The sequence below is a fragment of the Eumetopias jubatus genome, unplaced genomic scaffold, assembly GCF_037043125.1.
Source record: "Eumetopias jubatus isolate StellerSeaLion01/CBP00866 unplaced genomic scaffold, mEumJub1_p1.0 scaffold_13, whole genome shotgun sequence".
Lineage (NCBI taxonomy): Eukaryota > Metazoa > Chordata > Mammalia > Carnivora > Otariidae > Eumetopias > Eumetopias jubatus.
Window position 1 is genome coordinate 29,543,463 of NW_028274819.1, and position 14,382 is coordinate 29,557,844.

At 35.2% G+C, this 14,382-nt stretch overlaps 1 protein-coding gene across 1 annotated transcript in view; it reads left to right on the forward strand.

The window, feature by feature from the left end:
- The window catches only part of DCDC1 (doublecortin domain containing 1), a 431,249-nt gene that overhangs the window by 219,686 nt on the left and 197,181 nt on the right, over window positions 1-14,382 (forward strand). The window contains exons 10-13 of the mRNA XM_028087718.2: window positions 1,807-1,908; window positions 5,154-5,317; window positions 8,323-8,448; window positions 10,428-10,533. Coding sequence (XP_027943519.2) covers window positions 1,807-1,908; window positions 5,154-5,317; window positions 8,323-8,448; window positions 10,428-10,533 — 498 coding nt within the window. The remainder of the gene's footprint in view (window positions 1-1,806; window positions 1,909-5,153; window positions 5,318-8,322; window positions 8,449-10,427; window positions 10,534-14,382) is intronic.

Below are 14,382 nucleotides of genomic sequence, written 5' to 3' on the forward strand. Positions count from 1 at the left end.
CCCACGTTATTTCCCATGGGTTTGCAGGCAAACCTGGGTTGGGTTTATAAAGTTCCTTGCAGAAGTAGATGGATTTCTTGCTCAGAATTGTATATGTACTCAGAAAAGAAGTTTTAAAAAAATCCTGGTTAGCAAAAGATGCTATAGGGTAGAGAATATCAACGTACCAAGGCTGATAGCTGTACTATCTCCGCGGACTATCAGCCTGACAAAAAGCACTGAGTAGAAAAGCACCTACAATTCTTGAACATTATTACTCTTTTTTAAAAGTTCTCTTTCTTTCTTTTTCTTTTTCTTTCTTTCTTTCTTTCTTTCTTTCTTTCTTTCTTTCTTTCTTTCTTTCTTTCTTTCTTTCTTTCTTTTTCTCTCTCTCTCTTTCTTTCTTTCTTTTCTTTTCTTTTCTTTTCTTTTCTTTTTTCTTTTTCCCTAAAACCCAAGGAAGTGCTATTGAAACACATTATTTCCCAAACTAGGTTAGGACTAATTAAATAACTCTCAAAACTCTCTCAAAAGTAAAACAGATGGTTTTCTTTCTTTTTAAATAAGGTATTTTCCTAAATTATCTTTTTTTTTAAAGATTTTATTTATTTATTTGACAGAGAGAGACACAGCGAGAGCAGGAACACAAGCAGGGGGAGTGGGAGAGGGAGAAGCAGGTCTCCCGCTGAGCAGGGAGCCTAATGTGGGACTCAATCCCAGGACCCCAGGATCATGACCTGAGCCGAATGCAGACACTTAACGACTGAGCCACCAAGGCACCCTTCCTAAATTATCTTCTCTGGAAATAGTACTAGAGAAAAATACAATGCTCTGATGTGATAGGTGTATCAGAAAGGGAAAAAAAGAACTTTTGAGAAAAAATAAAATAAGCAAGGATTTAAATTATTCATCAGGCCTCTCTTGGCCTGCTTCTATTCTTAAGAGCCTGGTGAATGGAATGGCACACCCCACATGGGTCCACAACGGGGTTAGGGGTTGGTGTTCACTGCAGATCCCTCCTTCTGGACTGGTTTGTTTGGATACTTTGGACCAGAATGCTTGCTAGATTATTTTTTTTCTCAGCAAGTGTTGCATAAAGCAATGTTAAGAATTTTATCTCTGTTCTCAACAACTTGTTGCATATGTGCACTTAAAATGGATGGCTTCATTGTACTGTTATGCAATAAATCTGTCATGTTGAATTTCCTTTTAGTGAGTCAGAAGATGAGCTGAACACTGATGTGTTTTATCATTTTTATTTTTTAAAGGTTTTAATTTAAGTAATCTCTACACCTGACATGGGGCTTGAATTCACAACCCCGAAATCACGAGTTGCATGCTCTGCTGAGTCAACCCATGAACACCGATATATTTTAAATATAAATCAGAGATTCCTCATGTAATTCATGGCTTTATATGTTTCAAGAAGAATGAAATGAGCTAGCTAATTGTTCACTAACTGACCTTTCTTTGGTGCTTGTTCCATTTAAGCATCCAATGCTGTCAGTGATTTTTCCTTTAGCATCCATGTTTTCTTCTATTTTAAAGTTGTAGGGAATTCCAGTCAGGTTAAAGACACTGAAACTGAAAGGAGAAACAAGAGACTTTCTTATACTATTCTAGTCCTGTTGATTTTCATTGCCAATTACTTGCACATGTTCATAGAGGCAGGCCTCGCTTTGCACGGTTCCTACATGCATGACTTTCAGTTGACACCATACTGTGCAAAGCCAGGACTGCTTGCCTTTATATATGCATGTATGAACATATGTACAAATGTGTAGGTGCTTGTATTTATTTTTAATTTTGAATGCACTTATTTTTCAGATATTTGAAAATGGTAAAGACACTGGAGAGATCTCTGTTTGCATCAGCATAAAAGACCTGGAGTCTAAAAGCCCAACTCAAACTGGTGATATGATGGAAAAAGTGAGTTTACAGATTGTTTATTTATGGCAGTAAATGTCTCTCAAGGTACTTGTAGTTAATTTAGACAATTACATCTGTAAAGTTGTTTTGAGAAGATTAATCATTTGCTTCTCTGTAAAGATTGATAGTTCAAGCTTGACTTTTGAATTTCTTAGGCTCTCAGCTTTAGAAGAGTATTAACTCTTGGCCTCATACTTAACAGTGTCTTAACCTTCATTATGCCTGTATTTGGAAATCTGTCTACCCTGGACTCTGGGATTGCCCTCTTGTTTACACTTTGAAAAGAAGTGACATGATATTCAGTGGAGGGTATGTTCTGGGTTGGGGGTATTTCTAAGCCCTAGACCCTGAGCAACTAGCATATAGCCTTAGTCGTCTCCTGTGCTCATTGCAAGCACATCCAGATGGTTTATCTTAGGCACTCTTACCTTTGCTTATTTTCCAGACAATTGGGATGTTTCTCAGACAGAATCAACATGTTCAGGGTCTTTATTTTGGGTCTTTGTCTTGCACAAAAGGACAAGGAATGCCCTGTTGTTTACAAATTGGGGTTATGCACTCGAGCACACACCAGTGTTTTGGGCTCTGTTCCTTGGCCTTTGTTCAGAGACTTGCTCCTTCCCCCCCCCCGCTTCAGTTTAGCACCCTCAGACTTACCTCTTCCTGGTGGTATCCATTACCTAGCCTTCGCAGTTATATAGAGTTAGGAGAGTACAACACAAGAGTTGTACAGAATTAGGCAATTACCATCTGATCTGATCATTGGCTGGGCCCAGGAGAGATGGGAAATGCTACCTTGATTGATTAGAGAGAGAAGGAGCAAGAGCCTTGGTTGGTTTCTTTTTACTATCATATCCCTGACTATATGAATCACTATGGTATAAAAGCCTTTCTAGAATTCTCTACCTGTTTTCCCTCTTACTTGCCTTAAAATATTTTACTTTTTGGTTTACATTAAAATTAAAAGCAGCATTTATTTTATCTTATACAGGCAGATATTATTTTGTAAAAAGTTCTTGTGTTGGCTGATGGAATGCTGAAATTGATCTATGCTTTGCTTTTATATGCTAGTAAATCTGGGGGAAAACTTGAATTAGGGGCACTATAAAGCTCTCTGTTAGGGAGATTCTGTTGTGATAACCCAAGGATGACTGTTCCTTTGGTGCTCACTTGTCTCAATTATTAACCCAAGATGTTTCACACTCCTCTCAGGTCCCTGAACAAATTCTTATCCTATAAAGCCTTGGTGATGAGAGCTTTAGAGATAAATTGGTGAAGATTACTACAACTTTTGGTTGCCACAGCCTAGCCCTAACCAATGACCTAGAGATGAAAGGCACCAAGGCCCTTACCTCCTGTTGGCTGTTGAATGCGCATCTTTGAACATCTAAAATGCAGTCTGTCACCAAGTTGAAAAAATAGAGATTGCAATGCTACTCCTGTGAAAATGAATTTGGTTAAGTGGTCAGGTGTTCATATCCTTCTGCCACATTCTCCTATTCTTTGTGTACACATTTCTTTCTTGGATCAGGCTTTAAATCTTTTATATCTTTCCCCTTTACAAAAAAAAAAAAATGGTGATGCCTGTAAAACAGAATCACTGTGATTTAAAAGATGATCACCATTACATGTTTTCTGAAATAATAGCAGACCAACAAAAAATAAGCTCAAGGGCTGAGATCACACAGAAATAAACATGAAGCTTTGTAAAAACAGTCTTATAGAATTCAAACTACGTTTGTGTTTCCAACGAACAAAACCAAAACAATGCAGATTTTTAACTGCTCTAGCACCTTGTCTATTATACTCCCAAGGAGAATAGTAATCATTATTTTTAATTCAAAGGACTTGGTTAGGCAGGATGAGAAGTATTAACTTTAATGAGATGAAAAATGTGTCATTGTTTTCAGCCTTTCTGATGCGTAAGGGTAAAAATCTGGTCAACACAGAGGTGAGGAAAACAATGCAGAGCTGATGAAGTCAGAGATATGGGTATTTATCTCCAATTCCAACAAAGCTTAAATCTTAGGTATTCTGTAAATATAGTTGCTGGTCAAAGAAAATCTTTCACCCAGACAAGAGTTTATAGCCAATAGGTGAGGAAACTGAGATATATGACAAGATCGTGACTTTGTCTTCGGCATTTAGCTTCTCAATATGTCTTCAATGGGAATTAACAGAAGGAGCAAAAAAAGCATCCTGTACAGCAGCTAGACGAGACAAGGCCACGAGTGTACCTGCATCCCTGCCAAGGTTACAGAGTAACGAGAAATTGAGAGATGCAAGAGCTGACAAGGGAGAGAGGACAGAAGCCTGGGGGGTGGGGCGGGGGGGGGGAGAATAGAGTGATGGATAGTGGGGGGTGCAGAGCAGGAAAGAGCAGAGGCCTAAACATTCAAACAAAGTTGATGGATAAGGAAAAATGTCCTCTAAAATTCCATATGCAACACAGTTCAGGGAGATTTACTTTCATTTAAAATGTGCCTGAAATTAGGAAGATCCTGATGGTTTAGCAGCCCTAAATGTAAGATAGAAGCAAACACTGACAATGCTACTATTTAAAATATCAAATGAAAGCACTTCATACTTCACATCTCAATCATGGCTTACTCACAACGTGAAAACATTCATTACTGAAGCAGCTCACAAGCTTTTGCAAGGCTCTTAATTGAACTACATTCAAAAAGAGTTCTTCTAAGTGAACCAACATCGGCTGAAAATCATGTTTATTTTTTGCAGTCCTGTAAGTGGTGAGTTGTTCTATCATTGGTTATCTGCGGTTAGTTGGGGACGGGCAGGTTGCGATTCTAAAATTTGAACGTGCTCCGGAAGGATCCTAACAAAATGTGTGGCTCGGACAAGAAAAGCATAACCCTTATCAAAGAGGACTGTTACCGTGTGGAGAAGCTAAATGCTCTTTCTGTAAGGCTGTCACATCTGCTTTCAGTCCCCGTGCCAAAGGGTCAGAGCTCAATCACAAGCCTGTGGCACCCCCTGCTGGTTAAAAGCCCATGCTCATTTTGTTACTTTTACACTGAGCTAAACATTACCATCATTTCACACTTCTTTTAACATTCTATATGAATTTAATTATCATTTGTTTGGATTCATTTGTTACAGAGTAGAGACAGTTTGTTATAGATGTTCACATTTTACATTATTTCTTCTTCTTCTTCTTCTTCTTCTTCTTCTTCTTCTTCTTCTTCTTCTTCTTCTTCTTCTTCATTATTTTCCCCCACCACAAGTTACTTCTCAGGATTCATCAAAGGCTTCAAGGATCTCCCATCAATCCATCAGGCCTCAATTTTTCTTCAATCCGACTTTTTGATGAGCATGGTCAAGAAATTAGGAATCCACTTTTGCTGAAGAATGAGCAAAAAATTTGGGTCTCTTATGGTAAAGCATACAGGTAGGAGCAAGGTGTTTATTCTCTGTCCTCAATCTTTCCAGGGGCAAGCTAATTTAAAAGGAGAGTTGAGAAGCCCAAGTAGCACTCTTTATGAATTTTTTTTAAAATCTTGAATTCCAATAAAATTTCAGGAGCGTTTTTTTGTGAGGCAGTATTGTTTGTGAGATATGACATCTCTCTCTCTCTCTGACTTTCTGTCTTAATGCCTTGTCATAGTTCTTGAAGTCTGCCTGTCAGCACAGCAAGTGGGATTTGTTCATGTCTGAGTAGTCACCTTAATGATAGCAGATGGAAACGCCACGGGGGGCCCAAACCCATCACACTGTCATTGTCGCACACTGCCCTGACCTGCTTCCACTCCTCTATTTTTTTGTCCCTTTTTAAAGGAGAAATGGATGGTAATTGAAAAGGATCTTAAGAAAGATTTATGAAGCTGTAGACAACATGATTCCCCACTATCTCTCTATGTTTTCACAAATAAAGTCTTAACCTTTTAAGCACCGATGACAAGACAGCTAAAGATAAATTGGTAAAGCTTGTAAGCCCTATCCTATCAAAGTTATATTCCTCAAAAGCGCCTTACATTATCCCACAATAATTACTGGTTATTGCTGAGCATTGTGTAAATTTTTGTAGATTGGTAAATTCCTGCATAAAATTATCTGTGTTTCTGGGAAAAGAGAAAGGCTGCAGTCTACAGGCACTGATGAGCTGGGCTGTTGTGTGGAATATCTTAGAAATGTATGCATATTTTGACAGGACACATCCAGATGAACTCTGAAACTGCTTGTCAGGAAACTTAAACACACTTTTCTGCTGATTTTAAAATTTTTTAAGCCTTTATTTATCTGAATAAGGGAAATAGGGGAAAATAACTTTGCTTATTGAGTATAATTTATCGTGTATTAATTATAACGAAAATAGCATAGACAGACGAGGACCTGATTGGATTTGCTATATAATCTAAGAGTCAAAATTTCAAATACTGAAATAAATCTATTCACAAATTCATGAAGGTTTTGGAAGAAGTTGGTAGGATTAATTGTAGGTAGTATATGATAAAATTCTATTTTTTCTCTCCCAGGAGAGGGAAATTAAAATGTTTAATAATTTCTTATGCCATGCAATTTATAGAATTAAAAATATATGTAAGGAATGATGTTTTCTTCCATAGATTCCAAAATATAATTTAGTTACATTGTGAGAATTGTTTTTATAATGGTAGAACAGTGATGAATTTTACAGTGACAAGGATTCTTGAATAATTTAGCAAGCTTTTCCAATTACAATTTAATAAAATGTGTGTCTAATAATTTCTTCTTAAATATCATTATTAAAATGAAAGCAATGACTAATTTTGATGTTTTTAATGATGTTTGTGATAATACAGTATTTTTAATAAGATGAAACACTTGTTCTTGGTTTATTGGATCATATTTGTGGAATAACTTAGTAAAATGCTAAGTATCTGGAATACTCTAAAATCAACTGAGGACTGTAGCTGGAAGAATTCATAAGTGTATATTTGTTTATATGTCATCGTTATTTTAATAGAATAATTTTTTTCTGGTTTTGAATCCAATAATCCAAAGCACTAGGACCATTATAGCATTTTGCTACTATTGGAATTTCTGAAATTTATGTCTAAAAGTTATTTCCTAGATCTAGGTTTAAAACATATTGGGAGAATGTGCAATATGTACTAAGTAAATGATACTTATTTTTAGACAGTAATTTTAATGTGTTGATATGGGGAGTTAGCTTACTCATTTATAAAAGTTGATTTTGCCAATATCTGCTTTTATTTTGAGTCCGGTAATTATTTTTCTCTCAATTTTTATTTTGGAAAATATCCAATCTACAGAAAACTTGAAAGAATAGTACAATGAACACCTATGTATCCTTCACCTAGGTTCACCAGTTTAGAGTCTGCCTCGTTAGTTTTACCTCTAATACCTCCCTGTCTCTCGTTTGAGAGGTTTTAGATTATTTCCAGACAATCAGTAAAGTTTCACTCATAAATGCTTCAGATCATGTAACTGAAGAATAGGATGTTCTTCTGTGTCACCACATTGTAAGATCTAGCACAGTCAACAATAATATAGCATCATCTAATATACAATCTATGTTTAAACTATCCAAAATGTGCTTTAGAGTTTTTGTAGTCGAGGATCAAAGTAAGATTCATGTATTGCATTTAGTTATCTTCTTTAGTTCTCTTTAATTTAGAATATTCTCTCACCTTTTGTTTTGCTTTTCTTGACATTGAATTTTTTTAAGAGTTCAGGCACTTTTCTTGTAGAATGTCCCACATTCTGGATTTGTCTGTGAGGTTTCTTATGATTAGAATCAGTTTTAAAAATTTTGACAATCCTACACAGGTGATGTGATTGAGTCCTATAATTATGAAGTTAAATAGCAAGGCTTTGTCACCAATTTAGAAAAAAAATGGCTCATAGTTGAGATAGTACCAATTACCATTATTTTTATTTAAGATCTGTTTCCTATTTGATTTTATTCTCAAATAATTAAATATAAAACAAAGTACCTAACAGTATGTAATATGGAAAATCAAATCAGCATAACATTTAGTGAGCTCACAAAAAATAGTAATTTATGGCCAAATATTAAGAATTCATTTAATTATCAGCTCCAGAGAATATTAATGGTGTATTGCATTGTAGTTATACATTTAAAAATGAAAATTGCATGAATGACAATTGGTTGTTTTTCTCAACTTCGCTTTTCTCAACTTTGCTTTTATTATTGAGATTATTTTAAAAATTTACCTGTGTTACAACTATCCTTGACATATTATAAATCAGCCAAATAAACTAAAATGTGCATTTCAGGTGTCAGTATATCAATAGTGCTATATAATAAGAAATTCACTTATTGCTGGACTTTGTTACTCACTGATATTACAGGTTTTATTGTTTATTTGTGCTCAAGTTTCAGTGCTTGTATGATTTTGCATATAGCTTTAATGTTTTTCCATTTTTCAGATCTCCAGTTACCCCTGTTTTGAGTCTCACCTTTGACCAGGTGACTGCATTTGACAGAGACGGGATTACAGTTGCACATAAAACCTTCTTGGATCCTAATGCTGTTCTGCTGCCTGGATGTGACAAGTAAATTAACATGTGCTCGGTTAAAGTAATCTGAATTACCCAATTCAGATTGTAACACTAAAAGATGTTCATTGAATTGTTTTAATAAGCGATTATTTATTTTATTGACTTATTTCATGATATAATGAGATAGTGTCTAAAAGACTTACCAGTAACTTTTCTTGAATTAAAAAAAAAAAAAAAACACATGAAGCAATGAGCAGACTCTAGTTTCTGCTTTGCAGATGTAACAATTTTATTTGAAATGTAAAAACTGTTGTTAGTGGATGTTTCTAAATTAAGAGTTTTGAGTGGAATCATTAAAATATTAAATAATATGTTTTTTGTATGAATGTTCATATGTAAGCATCTCCTTTGATGATGATAAATTGGAAACAAAAGCAACATGCTAGAGAAGTGGTGGAGGGGTGGGAAGAACAAGAGTTAGAAGATTTGAGCATCTAGCCCCATCTCTGCTGCTCATGATTGCCCATGAGCAGATGGGTGTCTGCTTCTTATCTGTAAATAATAAAACCCAGTATTTACTAAGTGTTGACCACAGTTCTAAATGGATTGGGTAAGGATTTATTTAATCCTCAAAACAATGATCTTAATCCCATCAATACATTATCTTATTATTACTCCATTCTATAGAACCAGAACCGAGGCACAGAGGGGCAGAATAATTTACCCAGTCACACAGCTAGTACATGACAGAGCCAGCGTTCTAACCCAGATTGTCTTTCTTAAGAACTGAGGGCTTAACCACTATCTAGCATCTCTATTGAACTTTCTGTGATGATGGAAGCATATGTTCTGACTGTAGAGAACTTAAAATATGACTAATGTGACTGAGGAACTGAATTTTTAATTTTGTTTAAATTACGTTAATTTTAATTTAAATAGGTATATGTGACTAGTGGCTATTGTATTTCTGATAGTACGTTGGTGATAGGTGAACTATCTATAAGGTCCCAACTATCTTTAATATTTTGTAATTTAACAAATTGTAGCTTTCCTTAATATACAGGTGAAAAGGCTAGATGTAGAGGGAAAATACAGAGAACCAGAAGTGGTGTCTGATGAGGTCACTCAGTCTAGCTACATATTGCTAAACATGTCTACAAAGATGAATGTTTTGGTCTTCCTTGGTTGTTTAAACAACTCTATCCCCCAATGACTGCCTGTACTATCCAGGCAAGATTTGAATGTTTTGTCTTGTTCTTTATAGACAGAAAATAACTTGGCATTCTTTTTTTTTTTTTTAAGATTTTATTTATTTGAGAGAGAGCACACATGAATGGGGAGGGGAGGGGCAAAGGGAGAGGGAGAACCGGCCCCACCCCCCTGAGCAGGGAGTCCAATACCAGGTTTGATCCCCGGACCCTGAGATCATGACCTGAGCCAGAGGCAGAAGTTTAACGGGCTGCACCACCCAGGCACCCCCTCAGCGCTTTTTCTTTTATAGGCATATCCATTTATAAGAAGATTCATTTCATGTGCCACAATCTTTCCCCAAACTGCTAAATTTGCCCAGACCCTTTCCCTTCAAGTTTTAGCTAGGAGTTTAAATTTTAATTCATGTATTCCTTCTTAATTTCCCTTCCCTGTGTGCAATGAAGACTGTTTTATTGAGTGGTTTTAAATTAGATCTAGGTCACTAAGCATAACAATATGAAACTACCCTTACTGAAAACAAACTTATTTGAAGATAATTTATATAATTTTTGGATTCCATTTGAAATTCTTTCTATACTCTAGTGTGCATTATTTGAAATCTTAATAATCATACTCTAATTTATATCTCTCAGGGTATTGAAAAAAATACTATTACCAGTAGTCCCAGAACTGGTTTTTGTTGAGTAACATGCCATATGATGTATCTTAACATGTCAATGTTGAGATACATAAATTATTATACTAGTGGATTAAATAGAGTTATAATGAAATGCATTTTATTTTATTTTGACAAAAATAATGAAATATTTTTCTTTTCTTAGTTGGGAAGTTTGTGAGAGATTTCCAATTAATTTCAACAGTACCAGTCAACAGATACCTGATCAATTTGAAAAGGTGGACTTGGAGAACCATTTCCTACAGAACAAGGTCAGAATTATTTCTTGTACTTAATGAAGATATTTTATATATTGGACAGTCATTCAATACATGGTGACTGAGTGGATTTTTTGAAGGTTTTTGAAAAGTGTAAGTTATTTTACAAATGTTGGGACAAATATTATTCTTTACTTTAAAACAGAATCAATATATAATATTCCTACTAGAAAAATTTTCACTTGAATTCTGTTATTTAAGTGCTATTGCTTAGCATATTTTCTTTATATCTACTGTATTAATAAGTTGGAGTTGTTTTAAAAAGTCTTTAAGATAGCTGTTAAACAAGCATTTGATCTATTTGCTCTATGGGTCAATGTATTTAAGGAATAGGAGTTCTTTAGAAAACCCAACTCATTACAACCCAATCCAGAAGGTTTGTTTATTAATTTACACTTAGAAATTTATCATGCCAGTAAAGAATTTTAAACATGTCTCCAAAGAAAGAATAATTTTTTTTTCCCTTAGCGGCAGGGTTGTTGTCTATTTTAGCAGCATAAGCTTTAGTGTTTAAACTCATGAAATCAGGGCACCTTGGTGGTTCAGTTGGTTAAATGACTGCCTTCGGCTTAGGTCATGATCCTGGAGTCCCGGGATCGAGTCCCACATCGGGATCCCTGCTCAGCAGAGAGTCTGCTTCTCCCTCTGACCCTCTTCCCTCTCGTGCTCTCTATCTCTCATTCTCTCTCTCTCTCAAATAAATTAAATAAATAAACTCATGAAATCAAAACCAAAAGGCACCCACAAAGATGGAGATGCCCAAAGAAAGTAGGACTTTCTGTTAAATGGTCTGGGCCCTTTATCTCTAAGACACAATGCAAAAGACACATTGTCCCAAGCTCCTTTTTAATTTCTCCATGCCTGCTCAGTTTATTATGTCAAAATATATACTGAAAATATTAGTTATTTTAAGGCACATGTGAATCTAAATAACATAATTATAAAAATAGAATAAAATAAAAAATTATAGTTGACCCACGAACAATGGAGTTAGGGGTACTGATATCTCACATTTGGAAATCCACATACAATTTTTTCCCATGTATAGCTTTTCACTGCCCCCAAATTTAACTGCTAATAGCCTACTGTTAACCAGAAACCTTCCCAATAACATAAACAGTTGGTTAACACCTATTTTGTATATTATATGTATTATGTACTGTGTTATTGCAATAAAGTAAGCTAGAGAAAAGAAAATGTTATTGAGAAAATTATAAGAAAGAGAAAATACATTTATAGCATTGCACTGTATCAAAGAAAATCCACATGTAAGTGGACCTGTACAGTTCCAACCTGTATTATTCAAGGGTCATCTGTATTTCTAATCCTGTCAGATTCTGAGCAAATTTAGAAAATAAATGCAAGTTGAATGGTACACTGAGAATTAATGTTTATATTTATATTTTATATTTATCTCACATTAAGATTTATTTCCCATAATTCTGATCCTGTTGGCATTCCTTTTTAGGTTTTTGCTGTGACATTGTTTCCTGTTCAAAAAAAACTTGTAAGCTTGTCTGTTACCTATTGAAATTTCAAATCTTCATCAGGCCTTCATTGATCTCCATGGTTCTCCTCTAATCTGCCCCTACTCTCAACTTTCCTTTCCATTCTTCTTTTCTTGATCTCCTTTGTACCCTACACTACAGTTAGAGCTAAAAAACTGTGCTCCATAACATGTTCTTCACCTGATACACTTGTACCATGGCGTGTGTTGTTCTTGGCCTAGGATATACCCCCCACCATTACCATTCCTTGCCTTTTAAGGCTTTATTCAACTTCTTCTTCCATGGAGCTGTCTCAGACCCTCCAGAAAGAATGAACCTTATATTATTGAACCTCCTTTTCATCCTTTGAAAATGTTCTTAGAGTTTGTGTTTTGGTATAGTCATTTGTTTTAGGGTCTCTCTCTTCCATTAAATTGAGAATTCTTTGGACACAGACATTATGTCTTACTCATCTTTGTATTTCTGAATTCCAGCACAGATCTTGAATGTAGGGCAGGTGCACAATACATTTTTGATGAATGATTTTTTAAAATTTGGCTACAACCTTTCTTTCCAGGCTCAATATTCTCTAATATGTTCTTCATGTGTTAGCCAAGCCTGATTGTTCATTTGTTGTTTTCTGAAAGTACTTCATGATTTCTGTTATTATGCCCATGTGGATCCCTTTGCCTGGAATTCAACCTCTTTGTCTTTGTTACCACCCACCAGCCTTCTTTGTCACCTTTATGCCATATTCTAATACTATCTGGCATACGACTAGCATTCACTAAATGCTCACTGAAATTCTGCCCATCATTCTAGCTTTATCTGATTTGTGCCTGTTTCATGAAAGCTTTCTTTACCAACCTTCATCCCCAAACTGGATATGATGTTTCTGGACTCATATCTTCATTGCATCCATTCTATGCCCCTTATGACATTGAACTTGATGTTTCTCTTAAACTTTTTTGCCTAATTCAAAGTCAACCAGTGTTCCAGGTGAACACATTTCAGGTCACATTGGGGAAGAAAAGGGAAAACAGTAGATTCCACTGAGAATATTGGGACCAGATCATAAAGGGTCTTAATTCAATGTTAGGGATTCTGGATGTTGTTCTGTAGAAAACAAGGAGCCATTGGAAATATTCAAGCAGAGGCAGGATCTGATTTGATGTTTATGCTAGGAAGACAACTCGGGAGTCCTTTTTTAAATCCTTCCTGCTAGATTAGACATTGCTCAGGGCCAGAGGGCATCCTGATCATCCTTGTCATTGCTGTAATATCTACATGTTCAGAGTTAGCTAGATAGAATTGAATTCACTAATTAACTCATTCAATAGAAACCAGCCCAAAACTGAAAAAAAAAAGGATATCAAAGAGTTATCAGAGAAAAAGAACTCAAAGGAAGCTTCTTTTTTTATTTTATGCCAATGTAGGACCTTAAACGGTAACTATATTTTCTAATGTTGAAAAATAAGAGGATAACAATCCAGTTAGTTCACCATTATTAACTGGTTTTAATGATTCAGTGAAAATAAGAAGGCACTCAACTTAAATAAAGTTTGTACACTATTATATTTTTAGAAAAAAATGGTTTTGAACAAAATTTCAGTCCAACAAAAATAGTAGTATAAGAAAGCAATGATTTGATAAGCTGGCTAGTTAAAGGAAGCTTTCAAAGAAAAATGGCCATCCCTTAGCTATGAAACCCTTACAGTCCTTTCAGAATAGCATCTCCAATTATATATAGAGAGGTGATCAGTGCATTGGAAATAGTAATTTAATAACCTGAAATGGAGCACTTTTCAAGAGAGATTCTAGCAGAGGTGATAGATATCTATAGGGCCTTTTATTGTAGAATCTTGTTGCTCATTGTGGTAAAGAAGACACTAAGAGGATTACAACAGGGGTAGAGAGAGGGAGGCAAAAGCCGATATTCTTGATGCATACGTTTTAAAATTGGCTTGAGATAGAGATATCAGTGCCCAACCCCTGACTGTTCTTTTAAATCTCTTATTGACAAGTAAAACCTTTCCTACAGAGAAAAATTTGGAACATATAATCCCTATTAGTAATGTGGGAGATAGATATAACCCTGACAATTACAACCTGTTGGCTCTTTTATCCATTTCAAAAAAAGATTTGGAATCTACTACAAAATGACAATTTGGAAAATCCATCTTTCAACAGTTCTTTCTTGTTACTTAAATTGGCAACATTTTTAGATTGCTTCAGTTTAAGGGCAATAAAATTAAATATTTCCATGCACTGGATGAGATTTAAACTTCATGGTAGTTAATATAAAAGAAAAAAACATTTCATGAGAAGAATAGTCTGAGTAATGCCTGGTTATGGG